This window comes from Aythya fuligula, chromosome 16 (assembly GCF_009819795.1).
Source record: "Aythya fuligula isolate bAytFul2 chromosome 16, bAytFul2.pri, whole genome shotgun sequence".
NCBI lineage: Eukaryota > Metazoa > Chordata > Aves > Anseriformes > Anatidae > Aythya > Aythya fuligula.
Window position 1 is genome coordinate 13,238,835 of NC_045574.1, and position 17,053 is coordinate 13,255,887.

Here is a 17,053-nt window from a genome sequence, read left to right on the forward strand (position 1 = left end):
TATTGTACTTTCAGAGGTAGCCATATGTTTTTCACATTCGGTTTCACATGCTACTTTTTTTAATCATCAGAACTTAATGACATAAAAATTGCTATCTGAGCTGACACAGTTATTCCCTCTTGATGATAGTCTTTAAGTAGAAGCATGATGTGACAGATGAGAGTGCTGAAGCTCTGTGTTTCACACAGACTTAAAAATAAAATATAAAAAAAAAAATCTTCCTGCAAAACTTTGAAAACTATTCTATGGGGAAACAAATTTTCTACTCTGTAATTTAGTTGCTTTTCTTTCTTCCTTCATTTTTCTAAGCCTAGAAACATGTATGAAAACAGGAATTTAGTTGTTCGGGAACTCATTTACTCCTGCTGTGCAGTCATCACAGGAAATCATAACCATCTCTTTTGATAGCAGATTAAGACTAGGTAGCAGCATAGACCAAATAAACATTGGAAGATTAAACAGGTCTGAGAGCCTTATTGGATTTAAGGCTGGATTTAATGGGAAAAGTATGCGGATTTGTATTTGAGATCAGCAAATTCTAGTCAATATATAAATTTTGCTCAAAATGAGGGAACTACTGTGAAGCCTAAGCTGTGTAAAGGCAGATTTATCACAACCAGGACACAGGTACAAAGCTAACAGCAGACAGAAAAAATATTTGTGGAGGATCCTGTACTCTTGATGTGAAAAGCCATTCCTGCAAGATCTCTGTCATTCTTAATTGAGCTCTCACACAAACAGTCATTCTTGGAGAATTTCAGCAGTATTTAAATCAGACTGGAGTGAGAGATTTTTCTCCATTTTGAGAGAGAAGCCTGAATCCTGGTAGAAACCAGAATTTGTATTCAGGCATGCATATCCAGCATCCTTACCACCAAACTTTCCAAGGCAGCACACGCGATGCTTTGGGTTTAACTTATTTCAAGTGTTTGCTTAATCTGTTTGAGGTATGAGCAACACATCAGGCCCCAAAGAATGACATGTGTTAGTTAATTATTTGAGTATCAACCGTACAGAAAGATTTCAATTTCAGAAAATTGCATTTTTGCCTTCCCACTTTTTATTATTTGGACAATTTGCATGAAGATAATGTGTTTTTGCCTGCGAGTTTCTGCCCCCACGGTTTTATTATTCACTTCGAACAAAACAGTTGTTCTTTACATTTGATGTCATTGTCATTTGCCATTGAAATCATTTTAATGCCACCAAAAGGATTACGACTTCAAGTGAGGAGTGAGCAATCGCACACTTGATCACCTGAGCAACCATGCCCGTATCCCCAGTAATGCCTAAGAGGTCCAAAAATCAATCAAACAACCAAAAAATGTGCTACAGAGAGAATGACACATTCTTTTTCTTCTCAAGTTAAACATTTTTAATGCCTTAAATGACAGGCAAAGCAGGTTCTGTGTTTTTTCAACTCCTAAGGCAGAGTTACCTGTTCTGCATCAGTGCCAGGCTCACACGAAACGATGCTGCTGTAACAATGACGGGCATTTTGGGGTGCTGAAGCACCTTTCCCAAGAGAAATCTCCCATTTTGGCAGCAGCTTTGCTCCTGAGGATGGCGATCGCTGGGGTGGCCGAGGCCTTGCTGGTGGCAGGGCGGAGCCCCAGGCCCCTCTCCGACCTCTGGGCTTCCCCTTCCCCCTTAGGCTATCCCCAGCTCCCTGGGCTGGTTAATTCGGAGCCTCTTAGCGCACCTCTGCCTTCTCTTGAGCTTTCCTCATGTAAACGTGAAGTAAAAGCAGTACCACTGCCTTAGGATTACTTCACACCCTAAAGCAAAACCCCTCAGGGTTTTCACCCCTCAGAGGAACATCTCCATGCCTTGCCTTCTCCCCCGGCTCTCCGCCTCCAAAACTAACCTAAAACCCCTCAAAAACTCCCTGAACTCCACTAAAAACCCCAAAGCGGGGCATTTCCCTTCCTCCCTCCGGCCGGCAGGAGCCGCTGCGGGCGGCGGGCGGCGGGGGAACGGCAGGGGGCGCCGGGGGCCCGGCGGCTGCGGCGCGGCCATGGGGGAGGCGGAGGGCGGCTCGGCCGCCGCTGTGGAGAAGCCGCCGCTGCCCTCGGCCGGCCCGGGGGCTGCCGCCGCCGTCGCGGCCGCCGCCGCCGCCGTCGCGGCCGCCGCCGCCGCGGCTGCCTCAGCCCCGGAGCCCGGCGTGCCCCCGGCAGCAGCGGCGGCGGCGGCGGAGGAGGCGGTGGTGGTGTGGAGTCCCGAAGTGGAGGTTTGCCTCTTCCACGCCATGCTGGGCCACAAGCCCGTAGGTGAGAGCTAGGCCGCGGTGAAGCCGCGGGCTCGAGTAGCGGCGGTGGCCGGGGAGGAGAGCAGGGCGGCGGGGATGGGCGGGGGGCGTGTGAGGGATCCCCCCTCCGGGGGTGGCACGGCCTCGGCCGCGCTGCGGTGCTGCCCCTAGCGGCCTCTCGGAGCCAGCCTCCCCTTCCCGGCCTTGGTGCCCCGGTTTTTTGGGGTTATTTTTTTCACACAGCCTCACTAAAAGTTCTGGCCGCGTGGGGAAAGCGGTACCCAGCGAGGCGTTCTCAGCCCCTCCTCAGATAGCACCTCTAATGTAGGGTGAAAAAACGGCCGGGCAGGGCTGCCCACGTCACCTTTTCTGTGTGATTTCACTGTAATGACATTTTATATGGTTGGTTTTTGAGTTTTGGTGTGTTTTTTTTTTTTTAATTCTGTGGCACAAATAAGATTATTAGTAGCATTAATGCAGTGAACTCTCACCTCAGGTGTGAATCGCCATTTCCACATGATTTGTATCCGAGATAAGTTCAGTCAGAACATCGGACGGCAGATTTCTTCCAAAGTGATTTGGGACCATCTGAGCACCATGTATGACATGCAGGCTCTTGTGAGTATAAAAGAGGAATGCAGGCACGCTCGTACCTCCTGTCATTCAGGAGTGTTGATAAGCCATAATCACTGGACCTAACCAAACCTTCATGTTACTGAGAATTACATGTTAGAGTGAGATGAAGTTTTTCTTGTATAAGAGTGTGTTAGGTGGAAAGCAGTAAAGCGTAAAGTGTTTTTTTTTTGTTTGTTTGTTTGTTTGTTTGTTTTTTTCCCTATACTGTGTTCTGAATTTAGGGAGATTTTTTTTTTTTTATCGCCAACATGCTGATCCAGCAAACATTTACACAGTTACTTAACTTAAGTACCAAACAGGGAGGTATACGTGTTTTTATTAAGAATTTTCCAGGATCAGTTTATAGAAATGATCTCTCATGATTATGATTTGGTGTCCTGATCTCAATTATCTTGACCTTAGTAATCAGTTTGACATCAGAAGCATCCTGATTCTCTAGTGTCTGAGTATCTTGTTAAGAATTATTTAGCTACTAATTGCACTTAAAATAGTTTGGGATTGCATTTCTACGTCCAAATTATTTATTTTACCAAAATCATTCATAAAAATCTTTCTTTTCTTTCTAAGCATGAATCTGAGATTCTTCCATTCCCTAATATAGAGAAGAATTTTGTTCTTCCTGATGAATTGATTCAAGAAGTGAGAGAAGGTAAGATGTGATAGCAGTCTCTTGCTTTCTGTTCTTCTAATCTCATCTTAGAACAAGTAGTTTAACACAAAAAGAACGTAACATGCCAATACATGGCTATTCTTTCATTCTGGTGTATTAGGTATATTCATGAAAAAGAGGTATTGAACAGATACAACAATATCTCGTGAATTTGTGAACTGATGACAGAACAAAACTATCAGAGAAAGGATCACACTGCCTGTGTGGTTCATATTTCCCACCTATAAGCCTCTTTGATTCTCTACTGTAGGAGATAGGCCTTTGGTTAGATTCCATACAATATTTCTCCTATTCTTAAATATAATATAAATGGGATGTTAATATGGCACAAACAGGTTCTGCTTATACCATTTAGATTCAACTTCTCTTTCTGGGTGTAGGCAAAAGATATTTTAAACTACAGTGAAATGCTTCTCAATTATTAGGTGTAATAAACTTTATACTAAAAATGCAGTAGAGAATCATATCTAAGAATTGCAATAAGTTTTTCCTAATTAGCATTTTACTTTGTTCCTGTTATAATTTCAGTGGAACTTTTATGTTGTGTGACATGTGCCTTGCTCTTAGTATGGTTGGAGTGTTAGCTACATTTCTCTGTCACAGGACTGAAGAACATTTCTAAATTAATGCTGAATGTTGAACTGAATATTTGTATACACTGCACATATGCTGAGGCTACTAATCCAGAAAACCTACATGTGGTACCTCAAAATGATCTAACCATTGCGTACTGATCATTCCTGTAGGAAAAGTAATGATTGAAGAAGAAGTGAAAGAGGAAATCAAAGAAGAAATGGAAACACATGCAGGTCCAGAAGAAGGTAGATTTGTATTTCTCTACTGTATAGTATGAGAAAAAACAACTACAAAAAAACTCTGAAAGAAAGTTAAGCCCAGTTTTAGCGAACATAAAGTAATCTGTGATAGGATCTCACGAGAGAAATTACTGCCTATAAATAAAAAAAAAAACAAACACAAAAGGTTACAAGATGGTATGCTTAATTAGGAAGGAAGGAAAAGTGTTTTTCTTCTTTTTTTCCATTTTATTTGCATTGTCTTGCTTCTTTTAAATGAAGCTTATTAAGATTTTGCATAGAATGAAGTCAAACATGAACAGTAGTGATCCTGCTATTATCATAACAGGCCAAGCCAACCGTTAACTATGTATTTTCATAATCTTTACATCACAGAAAAAGTGGTGTGTTAAGATTGAGTGTAATAAAAGATCTAAACACACATTTTAAAGGTATATTAAATTTCTTATTCTGGATGTTCAGGTGTGTTTGGTATCTATAATACCAAATGTAATTACCATTTCTGATTATAAATTTCATAGAATGGTCCTATGTTGTGTAAGTGTTCCTATTTAGTATTTTAAGTACTGTTTTATTTCACTTTTAGCCTGTCAGTATACATGCCTGTCTTTAAAGTAAATAATAAAAGCACGCTGTGCCTTTTGAAAAAGTGAGAATAATACTTGAAGTGTCTTTAAAGATGCTAAGAATTGATTGGCTTGAAAAGTTTTATGTAATATAAAGAAATATGATATCAGTTCTTGTTTACCTATAAGTCTGATCTTGAATCATTACTTTGATTCTATTTCAGTTTTTGCACCCTCTGGAAGTTTAGGAAAAACAACTGAAAAGCCAAGCAGCAAAGAGAAAGAGAAAACTTCATCAGATTCTGGGTCCAAAGAAGGATCTGATAAAAGGAAGCGCAACAGAGTCACTGAAAAGGTCTTAAATGCAAACAGTAATCCTTCCAGTCCGAGTGCTGCAAAACGACGCAGAACATAAAGCTGTGAAAAGCAGAAGAAATTAACGATGGGACATTTAAAAACAAATAGCAGGATAGTCATTACGTCAACTTTTTCAGAAAGGAGAAGATACCTGAGCCAGGTACTCGAAGAATCTGCACATTGGCTTTATGCGTACAAGACTTTGCCAGTCTTTCCTGATTTGTTTGCTGGTTGGCACTGAGTAGCCGAGCGATGGCTACCTTCTCAGGGCGTTCAGGAAGGAAGCTGGCAGCGTTTAGTGGTTTATGCGTTTGTAACAGTTGCTGTGTTTGCATTTCCAACCAGAAGCACACACTGTCTCGGCGTAGTTCATGAAACAAGTGTCGGTCATAACACAGAGCCTCAATTCATGAGAAGTATGGGTTATTTCTGTAATTTTTGAATTGCTTGTTTTTTGCCTTTTTTATTGTTGTGAATATCACAGACCCTCTATGGGCTACGTTGTTTGGCCGTTTTAATTTATGCAAACATAGCATTTGTATTAAATGTCTGAATTTGTTGGTTCAGTAAAACTAAAATACTTTTAAATACAGATAACTACTGTGTTGAAGTATTCTTTCACACTGTTTGCTGGAGAAATGTCAACTTTTACCTTTAGTGATGTAAATATTTTCTGTTTTTACAATTTTATATACTGTAAGTAGAGTGAAAACAATAATGCCCCTAGAGAGAATAATTAATGTGTCCTAAATAAAGCATCCAGCAGCATCACTGGTTTTGAAAGGGAGCAGTTGAGCTGTGCCTAAACCTGGGGGTGTTGCTTCATCCGTTTGTACTACAATAGTATAAAACCGGGGGGGTTTGTACTTTGTTATTTATTTTTAAAGCGGTTTTATAAAATGTTAAGTGGAATTGGTACTGCAAAGCATTAACCCTGTTCAACAATTTCATTTTTTACTGACGTTGTAACACTTACTTTTTATACGCTAGAACACTAGGATTGCAGTCGCTATTTTTGACTGGTGCAAAGATGGACCGCGGTCACCAAAAAGCCACGTGACCGGGCTGAAACACTACCAAATTTGTTCCACCGCGTTACCTGTTCGTTAATAAAAGGAATTCTCGCTTAATCTGTCCGCATTGCTTGCGCGGCGAGGAGCCCAGCACCCACCTCACCTAACGCGTCCCCGGGCCCCCCCGCAGTGCTGCCGGCTGTGAGGGGCAGGGCCGGGGCGGGCTTTAGCACCGCGATTCCTCCTCCTCTTCCTCCTCCTCCTCCTCTTTTCCTTTCCTCCTCCTCCTCTTCCTCGCCCCCCACGTGCTGGGCTTTGTGCCGGCCCCGCCGCCCCTTTCGCTTTCCCTTTCCCCGCCCCGCTCCCCCATGGCGGCCTGGCTCGGCTTCAGGCCGGAGGAGGCCGAGGCAGGGGCTGAGGCGCGCTCATGGCAGTACGACTCCACCTGGGAGGAGGACGACGACGAGGAGGAGGAGGAGGAGAAGGAGGAGGAAGAAGAGGAAAAAGAGAAGGAGGAGGCTGGCGATGAAGACCGGCTGGAGGATGCGGAGGAGCCAGCGAAGGGCTCCGGGCAGGCCCAGGTGGGTCCCGGTGGGTTTGGGGGGAGTCGGCGGGTGCCACAGGGGGGGCGCGGAGGCCTCAGCCCCTCACAGCCCTTCCCTGCACCTGCCGAGCCCTCCCGCCGGGGTTTTTAGGTTATTTTCTCTTTAATACTCGAATTTCCAGTCAGCAACCGGAGCAGCTTAAACGGCTGGTAGGGAGCCGAAGGTGGTTTGGGTTGTGGTCGCCGTTCTGGCGCTGAGCAATTATTTTTAATTGCAGCTTCGTGCTGGGGAAGCAAATCTTCAGCCCCCCCCAAAAAAAAAATCCAGCCCGTTTGGAAACGAGCTCTGCAGGGAAAGGTTGTGAAGGCAGAGGTGTGCTGGGGCTCTGCAGCTGCTTCAGGTTTCAGCAGGCTGCGATGTGCTGGGTTCTCGTTTATTCTTTATGTTGTAAATACAAGTTCAGTGTCCTGGGGGGTGCCAGCCGGCTGACTGCACTTTGACTTTCAGACATCAGTGTTTTTCAGCAGCTCTTTGGTTTTAATCGTTTTTTGTTAGTATCCTACTCTTTCTACAGTGTCCTTGCCTACGCTCTTTCATGCCATCGAGAGCCATCACATCTGTTCACTTACAAAAAACGAACTGTAAGGTTTTATTTCTTGTAGCCATTTTTTTTTTTCCTAGGGAGCATGTTATAGAGCAGCTCTGAAAGTGTAAAAGATTCACTGGTGGTCTAAAAACTGCAGGTACGCGTGCAGTTGTGATGAAAAGTGCGAGCGCTTCTCCCACTGCCTTAAAATAGTGTTAATTTGATGTAAAAAGAACTTGTTGATTTTATCTAAAATTCCTAAACTTAGCATCAGTGTTCTGAGTGTCATCAACTTCTGCAACATGGCTTTGCAATTGCAAAACTTGTTCTCTGTTTTTCAGCCTTCAGCTGAAACCCATTACTGTTCATTAATTTAACTCCTCCCCTTTCAAGGAAAGCGAAACTTATCTTTTACTTTAGTTTTGTTTCAGTAAATCGTCCTCAGAATAGAAATAGGCAGATAAAGCTGTCTAATTAATATATTCTTAAAGGAGTTTAATACTGAACTTTAATCTTATTTTATAAACATTAAGTGAATAAAATAATCTCACTTATAAGAACATATTTATATTTATATATATATATATATATATATATATATATATATATATATATATATATATATATGGTAAACATAGTTTTCCAAACACCGGTGACTTCATACCATAACATGCCCTCTATACTTTGCAAACAAAACCAAAATGTTAATGCAGATGTATGTGTACATTTTCATGGGATTTACTGCAGGGAACATAGTTAGGCCTTAGCTATGTATGCGGATCTGTGAAAGGTCACATGTTTCAGATGGAATAGCTGTGGTACTACACAGAAAATCCTTGCTAGTTTCTATAAGTGACTTGCGTTGTTTGATGGCACACCGTCATTTTTCTTTTGTTCACAGTTAAAGCTCTGGTTTTGTGTACAAGCTCTAAAACCTCATAAAATGCCTCAAACTTTTAGATTATCCTTTTTGAATGTGTTTTGTTCTTCAGATTTTTTTTTTTCCTAGAGCAACTTCTGGACTATGACAACAGTAAAAAGCAAGGAGCATTTTTTTTACTCCAGTGAGTGGACTTTTCAAACTTTACGTTACGAAGAACGATGTTCTCCCTGAGACTTATGGAGTATTGCTCTGCATCTTTAAAGAGTTCTTCCTTCGGTGGTGAATGCGTAATCACCTTTATCTTTCAGTGCCTGATTTTTTTTTTTTTTTTTAAGGGGAGTGAGGCCGAGTACAAAAATATCTGCTATCAGTTGTGCATTTACAACCTGCCTAAGGCATGAATCAGTTTCCAACATAAGTTCCTACTTCTGCTTGTATTACACTAATTCTAATTCTTCTCCCCTCAGTCTAGCTGGTATGCTATATTCAAGAAGCTACTAAAGTGTTTTCTCAATAAGGAGGTTAGAGTTTTTTATTATTCTTTTTCACTACACACTTTCAAAGCCTTCTTCAAATTTTACTTCTGTGTTTGCATGTCACTTGTGCCTCTTGCAAATGCTCCAGATTTGCAATCTGAAATTCCTGCAAGTGTATCATTTCAGCTCTTTTGCATTCCGGTGCTTTTAGCTTCTTCTAAAATTAAGTATAGAAAATCTTGGGGTTTGTGCTCATTTTAAAAGTTTGCTTATTAGTCTGCTGTAGTGCACAGGGTTCATGCTCCATTGCTCAGAGCCACGTAACAAGCTCTGTAGTTCTGCCTTCTCCTAACTCTCCACCAACAAAAGGCTTCAATTGCTTCTCAAGGATTTTGTCTTCTTTCTTGTTCCTTTGTCTTGTTGATGCTTTGCGCGTCCCCTTCAGTTGGAGTTGGTTTCTAGTTTCCAGCCAAATGCTGTCCATGTATTATTGTCCATGTTTCCAGCTGATTCTGTCCACTTACCCTCTCTAGCTTTGTTCTCTGCTTTCCTCTCACTCTCCACAAAGCAGTGCAAGTTCTGATTGATGCGTGGCATTGCTGGAGAGGGAAACCCACCTAAAATTGCTTGACAGTGTTGTGAGAGAAATAAGGAGGTTGGATTTATGCATACAAGTTTGTCTCCCTAATCTAGAAAGAAAGGGCAGGTTATGTTTCTGTGTGGCTTGAATTGAAGTTTATAGAGACCCAGGAGCAACACCTCAATGGACAGATGAGGAAGTAAAGAGAGGAAAGACATCTTGATTGCTGTGCTCCAGCTTGCTTTCTTCCTGTATCTTCTTTCTAAGCCAAGTTAGATAGAAGTAACACAATTTTGTAAGGTGCTGTTTCTGTATCTCTGCTTATTCTTCAGCAAACCACTCCTTTCTCAAAATTGGAGGCAGTTGATTGTCTTTCCCAGCTAACTGTGTTAAAGGACATCATTTTAAACTCTTAAGCATAAAGAATGTCTGTAAATTGATTCCCCTGTAATTGGTAGTAAAGTTCTCATTAATTTCACATGTATCAGGATTTCATCTGTGGATTTCAAAACCTACAATTAAAAGCATTGAATTTCGAAGTGCTAAATCCTAGTTTGTGCTTACATCTTGAACAAAAGATTAATACTGACATTCTGGCTGAGCATATTTCTCAGTCTCGGGTTTGCAGCTGCATATTTACTTATTTTTTCCAGCATTAACTGTATAGCAAAGCTTTTTATACTTATGTGCATTTCTAACCATTGTATTGGCAGAACAGATCACAGGGATGGGCACTAGTGCATGGATTGCTAATCTTGTGTGGGCCGTGTGCCTTTGGGAAATGTACTGCAGTGTAGACAGGCGTTATTTTAAGACATCACAGGTTAATACATTTAAAAAAATAAAAAATTGTTTTTCAAACTCATGTCACCAAAATATGGGGGAATCATAGCGTGTAAATAGATATTTAAAATGTAACTTTAGAAATTCTGTATTGATGACCTCCCTCTATAGATAAAGCTTTGATCTCTCTACTGCTGTGCACGCTTTGTAAATTTTAACAATCAACAGGTCTGTTGAAGGGATGACTTCGTTACAAGGAGGTGTTACAAAATCTAATCCCGTTCCCACATTAATTAACAGAACCAGTGATCAGTGTTTGCTGTTCGATAGGAAGTGATTTTCTTTTTCACTTTTCTCTAGGCGAAGGAGGCTGAGAAGTATCCAATGAAGTTTAAAAATAATTCAGGAGATCATTTGCTGCTTCTTTCTTCTAAGTTTCTTAAAACACTGATTTTGCAAGATGGTGCACAGCTTATCCCTGTTTCACAACAACTGCTCCCAGTGTTGGCTGGTGCTGAACGCTGATTCTGGTGTGCTTTGCATTGGCAGGATACTTCTGTTCACAAGCAGCCTCGTTCATTTTGATAGCTCTGCCTTGACATTTCAGAATGCTTTTCAGTGGTTTTTCATGATTTGAGACCAGATGGTTCAGCACATAGCAAGACTAAATCTGTATTGCTTATGAATTGTAACAAAATCTGAAGTAATCCACTTAAATATACCTAAACACACACATAATTCAGTTAAAATGGGTTTTAAGTGATGTCATGCTTGCAACTTTCACAAAGTTCAGAGGAAGAAAGGAAGCTGTTCTTTGTGATTTCAGTGTAGATGCTACAACTGAACTGAATCCACCATATCTGTGTAGTAAGGAGAACCTGATACCGAATTGTCAGGTGAATGTGGCTCTGCAGTTTTTTTTCTATAGGATTTTCAATTATGAATCATGTGAATTCAGCTGTAACTAGGTAAATCTGTCACTTGGCAACTAATAGGAATCATGCGAATTACTGCTCTGGGTATCTTCATCTGGTATATATTTATTTATTTGGTTTCAATGTGTTTCCTACTAAATGCTTTCTCTTTATAGGAGCAAGGAAGTTCAAATTTGTTACCGTTGTCTCAGATGGCTTTTCAGGTAGGCTTGGCATAAAGTTTTGTTACTTGGAGAGATGAGCAGTAATGAAGGTGATTGTTACGGGAATAAAATAAATATGTGATGTGACCATGTGGCTCTGTTACTGTTCACTGTCTAAATCATGATGCCACATCAGCAAGGCTGTTCTAGATGAGGAAGCAAAGATGAAGAAAGTTTCACTTTAATAGTGTCTAGAGGAAAAAGGAGTCTTGAATGATCTTTCTGTGTCTTGAATTCAACAACTTAAAGTATGATCTCTGTCGTGACTAAGGTATGTAGTGACTCAGAGACAAACAGATAAAGGTTTCTAAAAGACGAACTAAAACCTGAGTTAACAAACAAAATGAGATTTTAACATTCAGAGACTTTCCAGCTGATTCTGACCATTTCTGTAGGAAAACCTGTCTGGGGTAAAAGATAAGCATAAAACATGAAGACCCTGATTAATAAGACTGGAAATACAAACAAATATTTTGGTTCAAGGAGATGGTGTTAACTTCTTGTAATCCTAAATAGCCCTCAGGAATACAGGGGAACAACTATGGTAGAAACTGGCAGTTCTTGGGGTGCTGGGACAGCAGGGTGGAGGGTGCAGGGGAGTAGCACACATGAGAGATGCTAAGTTCAGTTTTTTCTTTCCATTTATATTTTTTTTTTTCAGAAGACAACTTTGTTCTGGATGTCTGATCTGTCACTTTTCTCTAGTTCTCAGGCAGGCGCAACTGGAATGCAGCAAGAGACTTGCAGAGATACAGGCATCGTTACCCGGTATGGACTAAATGATAATGCACCTCTCTTGTGGCTCTTCCTCATTGCATGCTAAGTTTAGGAACATGTTCTAGGTTTGAGGACACCCTCTTATCTTTACATCGACAGGCTCAGACCTTTAAAGGATTAGTTTGTGAGGGGGAAGGGATAATGTGCATGTGGGTGCATCAGAAACAAGCTGTTATTTCCCAAAACATTTAAAGGATTTAGCCTGTGCTGAGAACAAGAGGGAAGGAAAGTAAGAAGCATTGAAGTGAATACTGCGTTTGAAAACAATGCTACTTGTTGATTTCTTATTCTCATCTCCAGGGTTTGACAGAACCAGAAAATGAGGAGGAAGAACAGATGTGGAACTTGAGCTTTTACAAAAATGAAATTGTTTTTTTGCCTCAGGGTGAGTACCTTGCTTGATGACTGCTCAGTGCTGCTCTACTGCAGCTGTTTTAAGTTGGTGAAAGATTAGTGTGATCCATGTGGGACAACTATTAAAAAAACAAAACAAAACAAAAAAAAAACACGTGCGCACACACACCAAAAAAAATAAATCCCCTAAAAACGTTTTTGTTCCTGCTGTAAATTCCTTAATTTTTGTTTGCTAGTACAATACTAGTTGTTTTTTTTCCTGACTTCTCAGGATAGTTGTCTAGTAGAGAAGCTGATGTCTGTATACTAATGCCTGCTGATGGATAATGGGCCACCTTAGATGATGGGCTAGCTTTTAATTTTCATTTGGTGTTATTTTGTCTTGCCTCACTTTATTTTTTTTCTCTTCAGGTTTGCATATTGAAACTCTGCTTGAATTGTGGTGGGACAACTATGAAGTTCTGGAAGAAAACCATTCATACATACAGTGGTAAAGTGCCTGCATGAATATAACGCCTCTTTTAAGTCAGTTGTATGTGCATTGCTGAATTTGGCTTCCCAATAGACCAAGAGTTACTCTTGAGCTTTTGACTGAAACTTGTCAGGTTGTGGGTATTATTTTTATTTCATTTTTTTTCCCAAATTCTTTTGGAAGCAGTGCTCTGGAAATCCTGAAGACAGATTTCCAGTGCAGCTGTGACAATAGATCTCAGTTGTGAATGGTCTTTTGACGTACTGCAGAACAAAATATTAAGGCAGTGAGAGATGCAAATAAGTATGTTGTTACAACCTGTGTGTACAATTATTTTATGTAATGGATTTGTCATGAATTGAAGTACTTTCATGTCCATAAGTATATGAGCTCTCCAAGAGGCACCTGTGATAGCACAATTATTGGAAAGATTTAACAAAGTGGGTTCCCTGGGCTGAGTGTCATCTTTGATCACCTGGGCTGAAAACTTTTTTCCTCTTAGGCTATTCCCTTTACGTGAACATGGGATGAACTGGCGTGCCAAACCACTAACACTTCAAGAAATTGAGGTATTTAAAGCTTTTTAAAAATTTTTCCCTGAATGCCTTATATTTGAAGTCTAGCTTTTTTTCTTTTCCTTTACTTCCTTGGGGACCTAATGTGAACAGGGCTTGATCAAGTGCTGTTAAGCAGTTGTCTGTCTTGTGTATGTCTGCCAGTTGCTAGCAGCAAATGAAGTGATGAGTGATATAATTAATCTGTGTTTAAAATTCAAAATGCCACTTAACGATGCAGGTAATTAGAGAGTTGCAGCTTGTACTCATTGGTTTCCCTTGTTTTCAGGCTTTTAAGAAGTCCACGGAAGTCATGGAAAGGTTTATACGCGCTTACCAGCTCATGTTGAGATTTTATGGAATAATTCTGACTAACCAGGAGACTGGAGAACTCAAGAGAGCAGAGAATTGGGCTGAAAGATTTCAAAACTTGAACAGGTGAGTCTCTGTTTATACTACTGGTCATTTACTACAGCCATACACTTTTATGAGAAGAAAAAAAGTCAAAGTCAAGAAAATCTTCAACCTTTGGCAAATAGAGGCTTTTGTTGATATGAAGGCTAGCTAGTTAATATATACTTAACTTGTCTCAGCCTATGACTATATGTTGTCACACTCTGTCACTTGATAAAGATGTAAAGAATTTTATAATAAGTAAACCAGGTGAGACTGATTTTTCTTCTGTATTCAGTGCAACTGTTAACAGCAGGCATTTTTCTTGTTGGCTTCCTAAAGGATGAAATACAGGTTTGGAGATGCTGATATTGGCTCTGCAAGTACTTGTGTACTATAAAATCTATATTTTAAGCAGAAACTACTGGAAGAATTTTAAAGGTAGCAAAGATGCCTTTGTGTTAAGCATTTAAGCTACAAAGTAGGAGTGTAACTATGTGCTTCCCTGATTGTTTATAAAGCTGCCTTAAGCTGTGTGAAAAGCTTTGAACTCTTGGTTGAAAAGTGCCCTGCAAATCATTGGTAACATTATATTATTGCAGGGCTTATCATAGAGGTAGTGTTAACCTTTAATATTCCAGTATCTTTAGTGGTGTTAAAGTCTAAAAGGACTGGGTATACTCAGAAGAAAAATCAATTTTAAGCGTGTCAGGTATTAAAAAAAAAGCTGTTGTGTCTGGCTTAAGTCCTGAAGTCATGAATCTCTGGCAGCATCTTTACATGGCTGTGTTCTTAAACTTTTGTACAGTCTTACCCTGTAGATCACCGTCAGGGGCAGAATATTGGGCTGCATGGGCTTGTCTGTCTGACCCTATATGGAGGATTTATTTACCAGTGAATGATGCAGAATGTCAAAACATTTCCAAGCAGTTGAGGCATTTATTCCAAGCAGTCCCAGAAGGGCTAGGAAGGTACTGTTGAAGGTAGACAGCTGCAACAGATGCATTAAAATTAAGCCAGCCTGTACTCCCATCTGTGCTGTGAAGTAGCCCTCTTACAGATCCCTGTCAACAGCACACAAAGCATTCTGCAGGTACCCCAGAGGTTCGTTTATGACTCGAGGCTTGTAAGGCTGTCACTTAACTTTGCTCATCTGTTTGTCTCAGGTTTAGCCACAACAATTTGCGGATCACTCGCATTCTGAAGTGCCTGGGGGAGATGGGATATGAACACTATCAAGTGCACTTGGTAAAGTTTTTCCTAACTGAAACTCTTGTTAAGGAGACGTTACCAAATGTCAAGAGAAGTGCCTTGGATTACTTTCTATTCACTGTCAGAAGCAAGCAGAAGAGAAGGGAACTAGTCCACTATGCTTGGCAGCACTACAAACCTCAAGACAGCTTTGTATGGGGGCCACATGACAAACTCTCAAAGTACAGACCCCGCTCTGCCAAGTCCCAGCTGCACCAAACAGTTGGAAGTAAAGAGGAAGAACCTGGTAGAAAATGTGATGATTCTGTGGAAAAGAGTCAGAACCCATCTCTAGAGGAAGCCCAGGAAGTGTTGCCTAAAGCGAATGAAGAGGACACGAGAGAGAGGTTAAGTGAGTGTGTTTCAGAGGGAGGAGATGGTGAAGATGAGAAGGAACCTTTGTTTACCCAGCAGGAAGAGAATGATTTCAGCAGTAAGGCTGAAGCACAGGGTACCGCAGAGAATGATTGTGCAAAGGAGAGCAAGAAGAGAAAACTGGATGCAAACGTGGCAGACAATATAAAGAGTGGACCATTGAAAAGCCCTCCTGATATTGAGAAAATTTCCCGTAATCTGGGTGAGTGTGCACTTGATGCAGAAATCTCCCCCTCAAGCTCCCTCCTGCAAACAGAAGAGGGTCAGGAAACACTAAAAGAAGACAATGTAAACGCCAAAGACTTAACAGTGCCAGAGACTGCTGATGCCACGGTAAAACGGAGGAAAGTGGATAAAAGAACGCAAAGAAACAAAATATTCAACTTGGCCATAAACCTGAACATGGGGCTGCCTGCCCGCAGTGCCCAGTTGCATCCACCTGTTTCAAACGCAGAGGCTGAGGAGGAAAAAGCTGCTGAGAAAAAAATGACTGAGGAGGAGGTTAGTAAGAAGGATAGGGGTGACGCAAATGGTGGGGCTCTGAGCTGCCCAGCTGCTTCCATGCTTCCTAAGACTAGCTGGACATCTCCGCCAAGTGATGGCTTGGAGTCAGGTGCAGAGCAAGTCACAGCAAAGAGTGACCAGCACCACTGTGATAGCGTGGTCCTGGGAAGGAAAAGTGAGGCAGATGGGATAGAACAGCATAAAAAGGCAGCAAATGCAAGTGAAGAAGAGGAAGCAAAAGCCACGAGCAAGAAACAAGTTCCAGGGAGTCTTGAACAGAATATGACAACTACTTGTCCTGAGCTTGCAATACAGGAAACTGGTAGCTCTGAGCTGCATGCAGCAGAACCTGATGAAGAACAGGTAGCGGAGTGAGACCGGCACAGCAAACACTTGAGCAAGCAGAGATGACATTGCCCTAACTGCTGGGAGCCAGCTTTACTGATTTGTACACCACAGACACATGGAAAAATAAACTTTGTTTGGACTGATCTAGGCTAGACCCTGTGTCACTTTCACCCTTCCACACTTTTTTTTAAGTCATCTGTAGTGATTTCATTGAGAACAAGCTCTTGGTTACCCTAAACAGGAAAACTTTAAATGATTTGTCATCCTAAACAGGCTGTGTCCTGTTCCTGTTTTATATCTGATGTTCAGAACTATCGTGGAGCAACAGGGATTTTTGCACTTTGCTTTGGTTCTGGTATGTCCCTTTTTAAAGAAGAGGGAAATTAATCAGTTTCCTTGTTTGAACTAGGAAAGTATTTATTAAATACACAAACTTTACTGTAAGATAGCATGCCTGATTTGCCAGACCTTTCTATTACCGTGGCACTTCTTTATCATTTTGCATCATGTGGGAGTGTAGTTGCCTTTCCTCCTGTAAGAAAATAGGTTTGAGTTTAGACTGGGATAAAACGTAAGGCCATAATGTGTCTCTGACCAGTATTAACCTTTGAGTCCAGATACTGTCCTCCAGGGAGCAGAAACATTGGGTAACTCTTCCCTTGATCTTCAGCAGGAGTTGGCTTCTTAGTGCTTGTTAGATTTGTTAAGAATACAAGTTGTCTGCTGGTT

General features: G+C 41.1%; 2 protein-coding genes across 3 annotated transcripts; both read left to right on the forward strand.

The window, feature by feature from the left end:
* Positions 1-2,017: 2,017 nt before the first annotated feature.
* MRGBP (MRG domain binding protein) lies at positions 2,018-6,422 on the forward strand. Its single transcript, XM_032198540.1, has 5 exons — positions 2,018-2,270; positions 2,745-2,866; positions 3,452-3,533; positions 4,301-4,375; positions 5,160-6,422. The coding sequence occupies exons 1-5, from the start codon at positions 2,018-2,020 to the stop codon at positions 5,348-5,350; spliced, it is 723 nt and encodes a 240-aa protein (XP_032054431.1). The 3' UTR covers positions 5,351-6,422.
* Positions 6,423-6,659: 237 nt separating this feature from the next.
* OGFR (opioid growth factor receptor) lies at positions 6,660-16,515 on the forward strand. Of its 2 annotated transcripts, XM_032198381.1 has the most exons (9): positions 6,660-6,886; positions 8,787-8,840; positions 11,249-11,296; positions 12,002-12,064; positions 12,374-12,458; positions 12,839-12,917; positions 13,402-13,468; positions 13,743-13,891; positions 15,013-16,515. In XM_032198381.1, the coding sequence occupies exons 1-9, from the start codon at positions 6,674-6,676 to the stop codon at positions 16,349-16,351; spliced, it is 2,097 nt and encodes a 698-aa protein (XP_032054272.1). In that variant the 5' UTR covers positions 6,660-6,673; the 3' UTR covers positions 16,352-16,515. The 2 variants fall into 2 exon arrangements, with proteins under 2 accessions (XP_032054272.1, XP_032054273.1); XM_032198382.1 differs by lacking the exon at positions 8,787-8,840.
* The last annotated feature ends 538 nt before the right edge of the window (positions 16,516-17,053 follow it).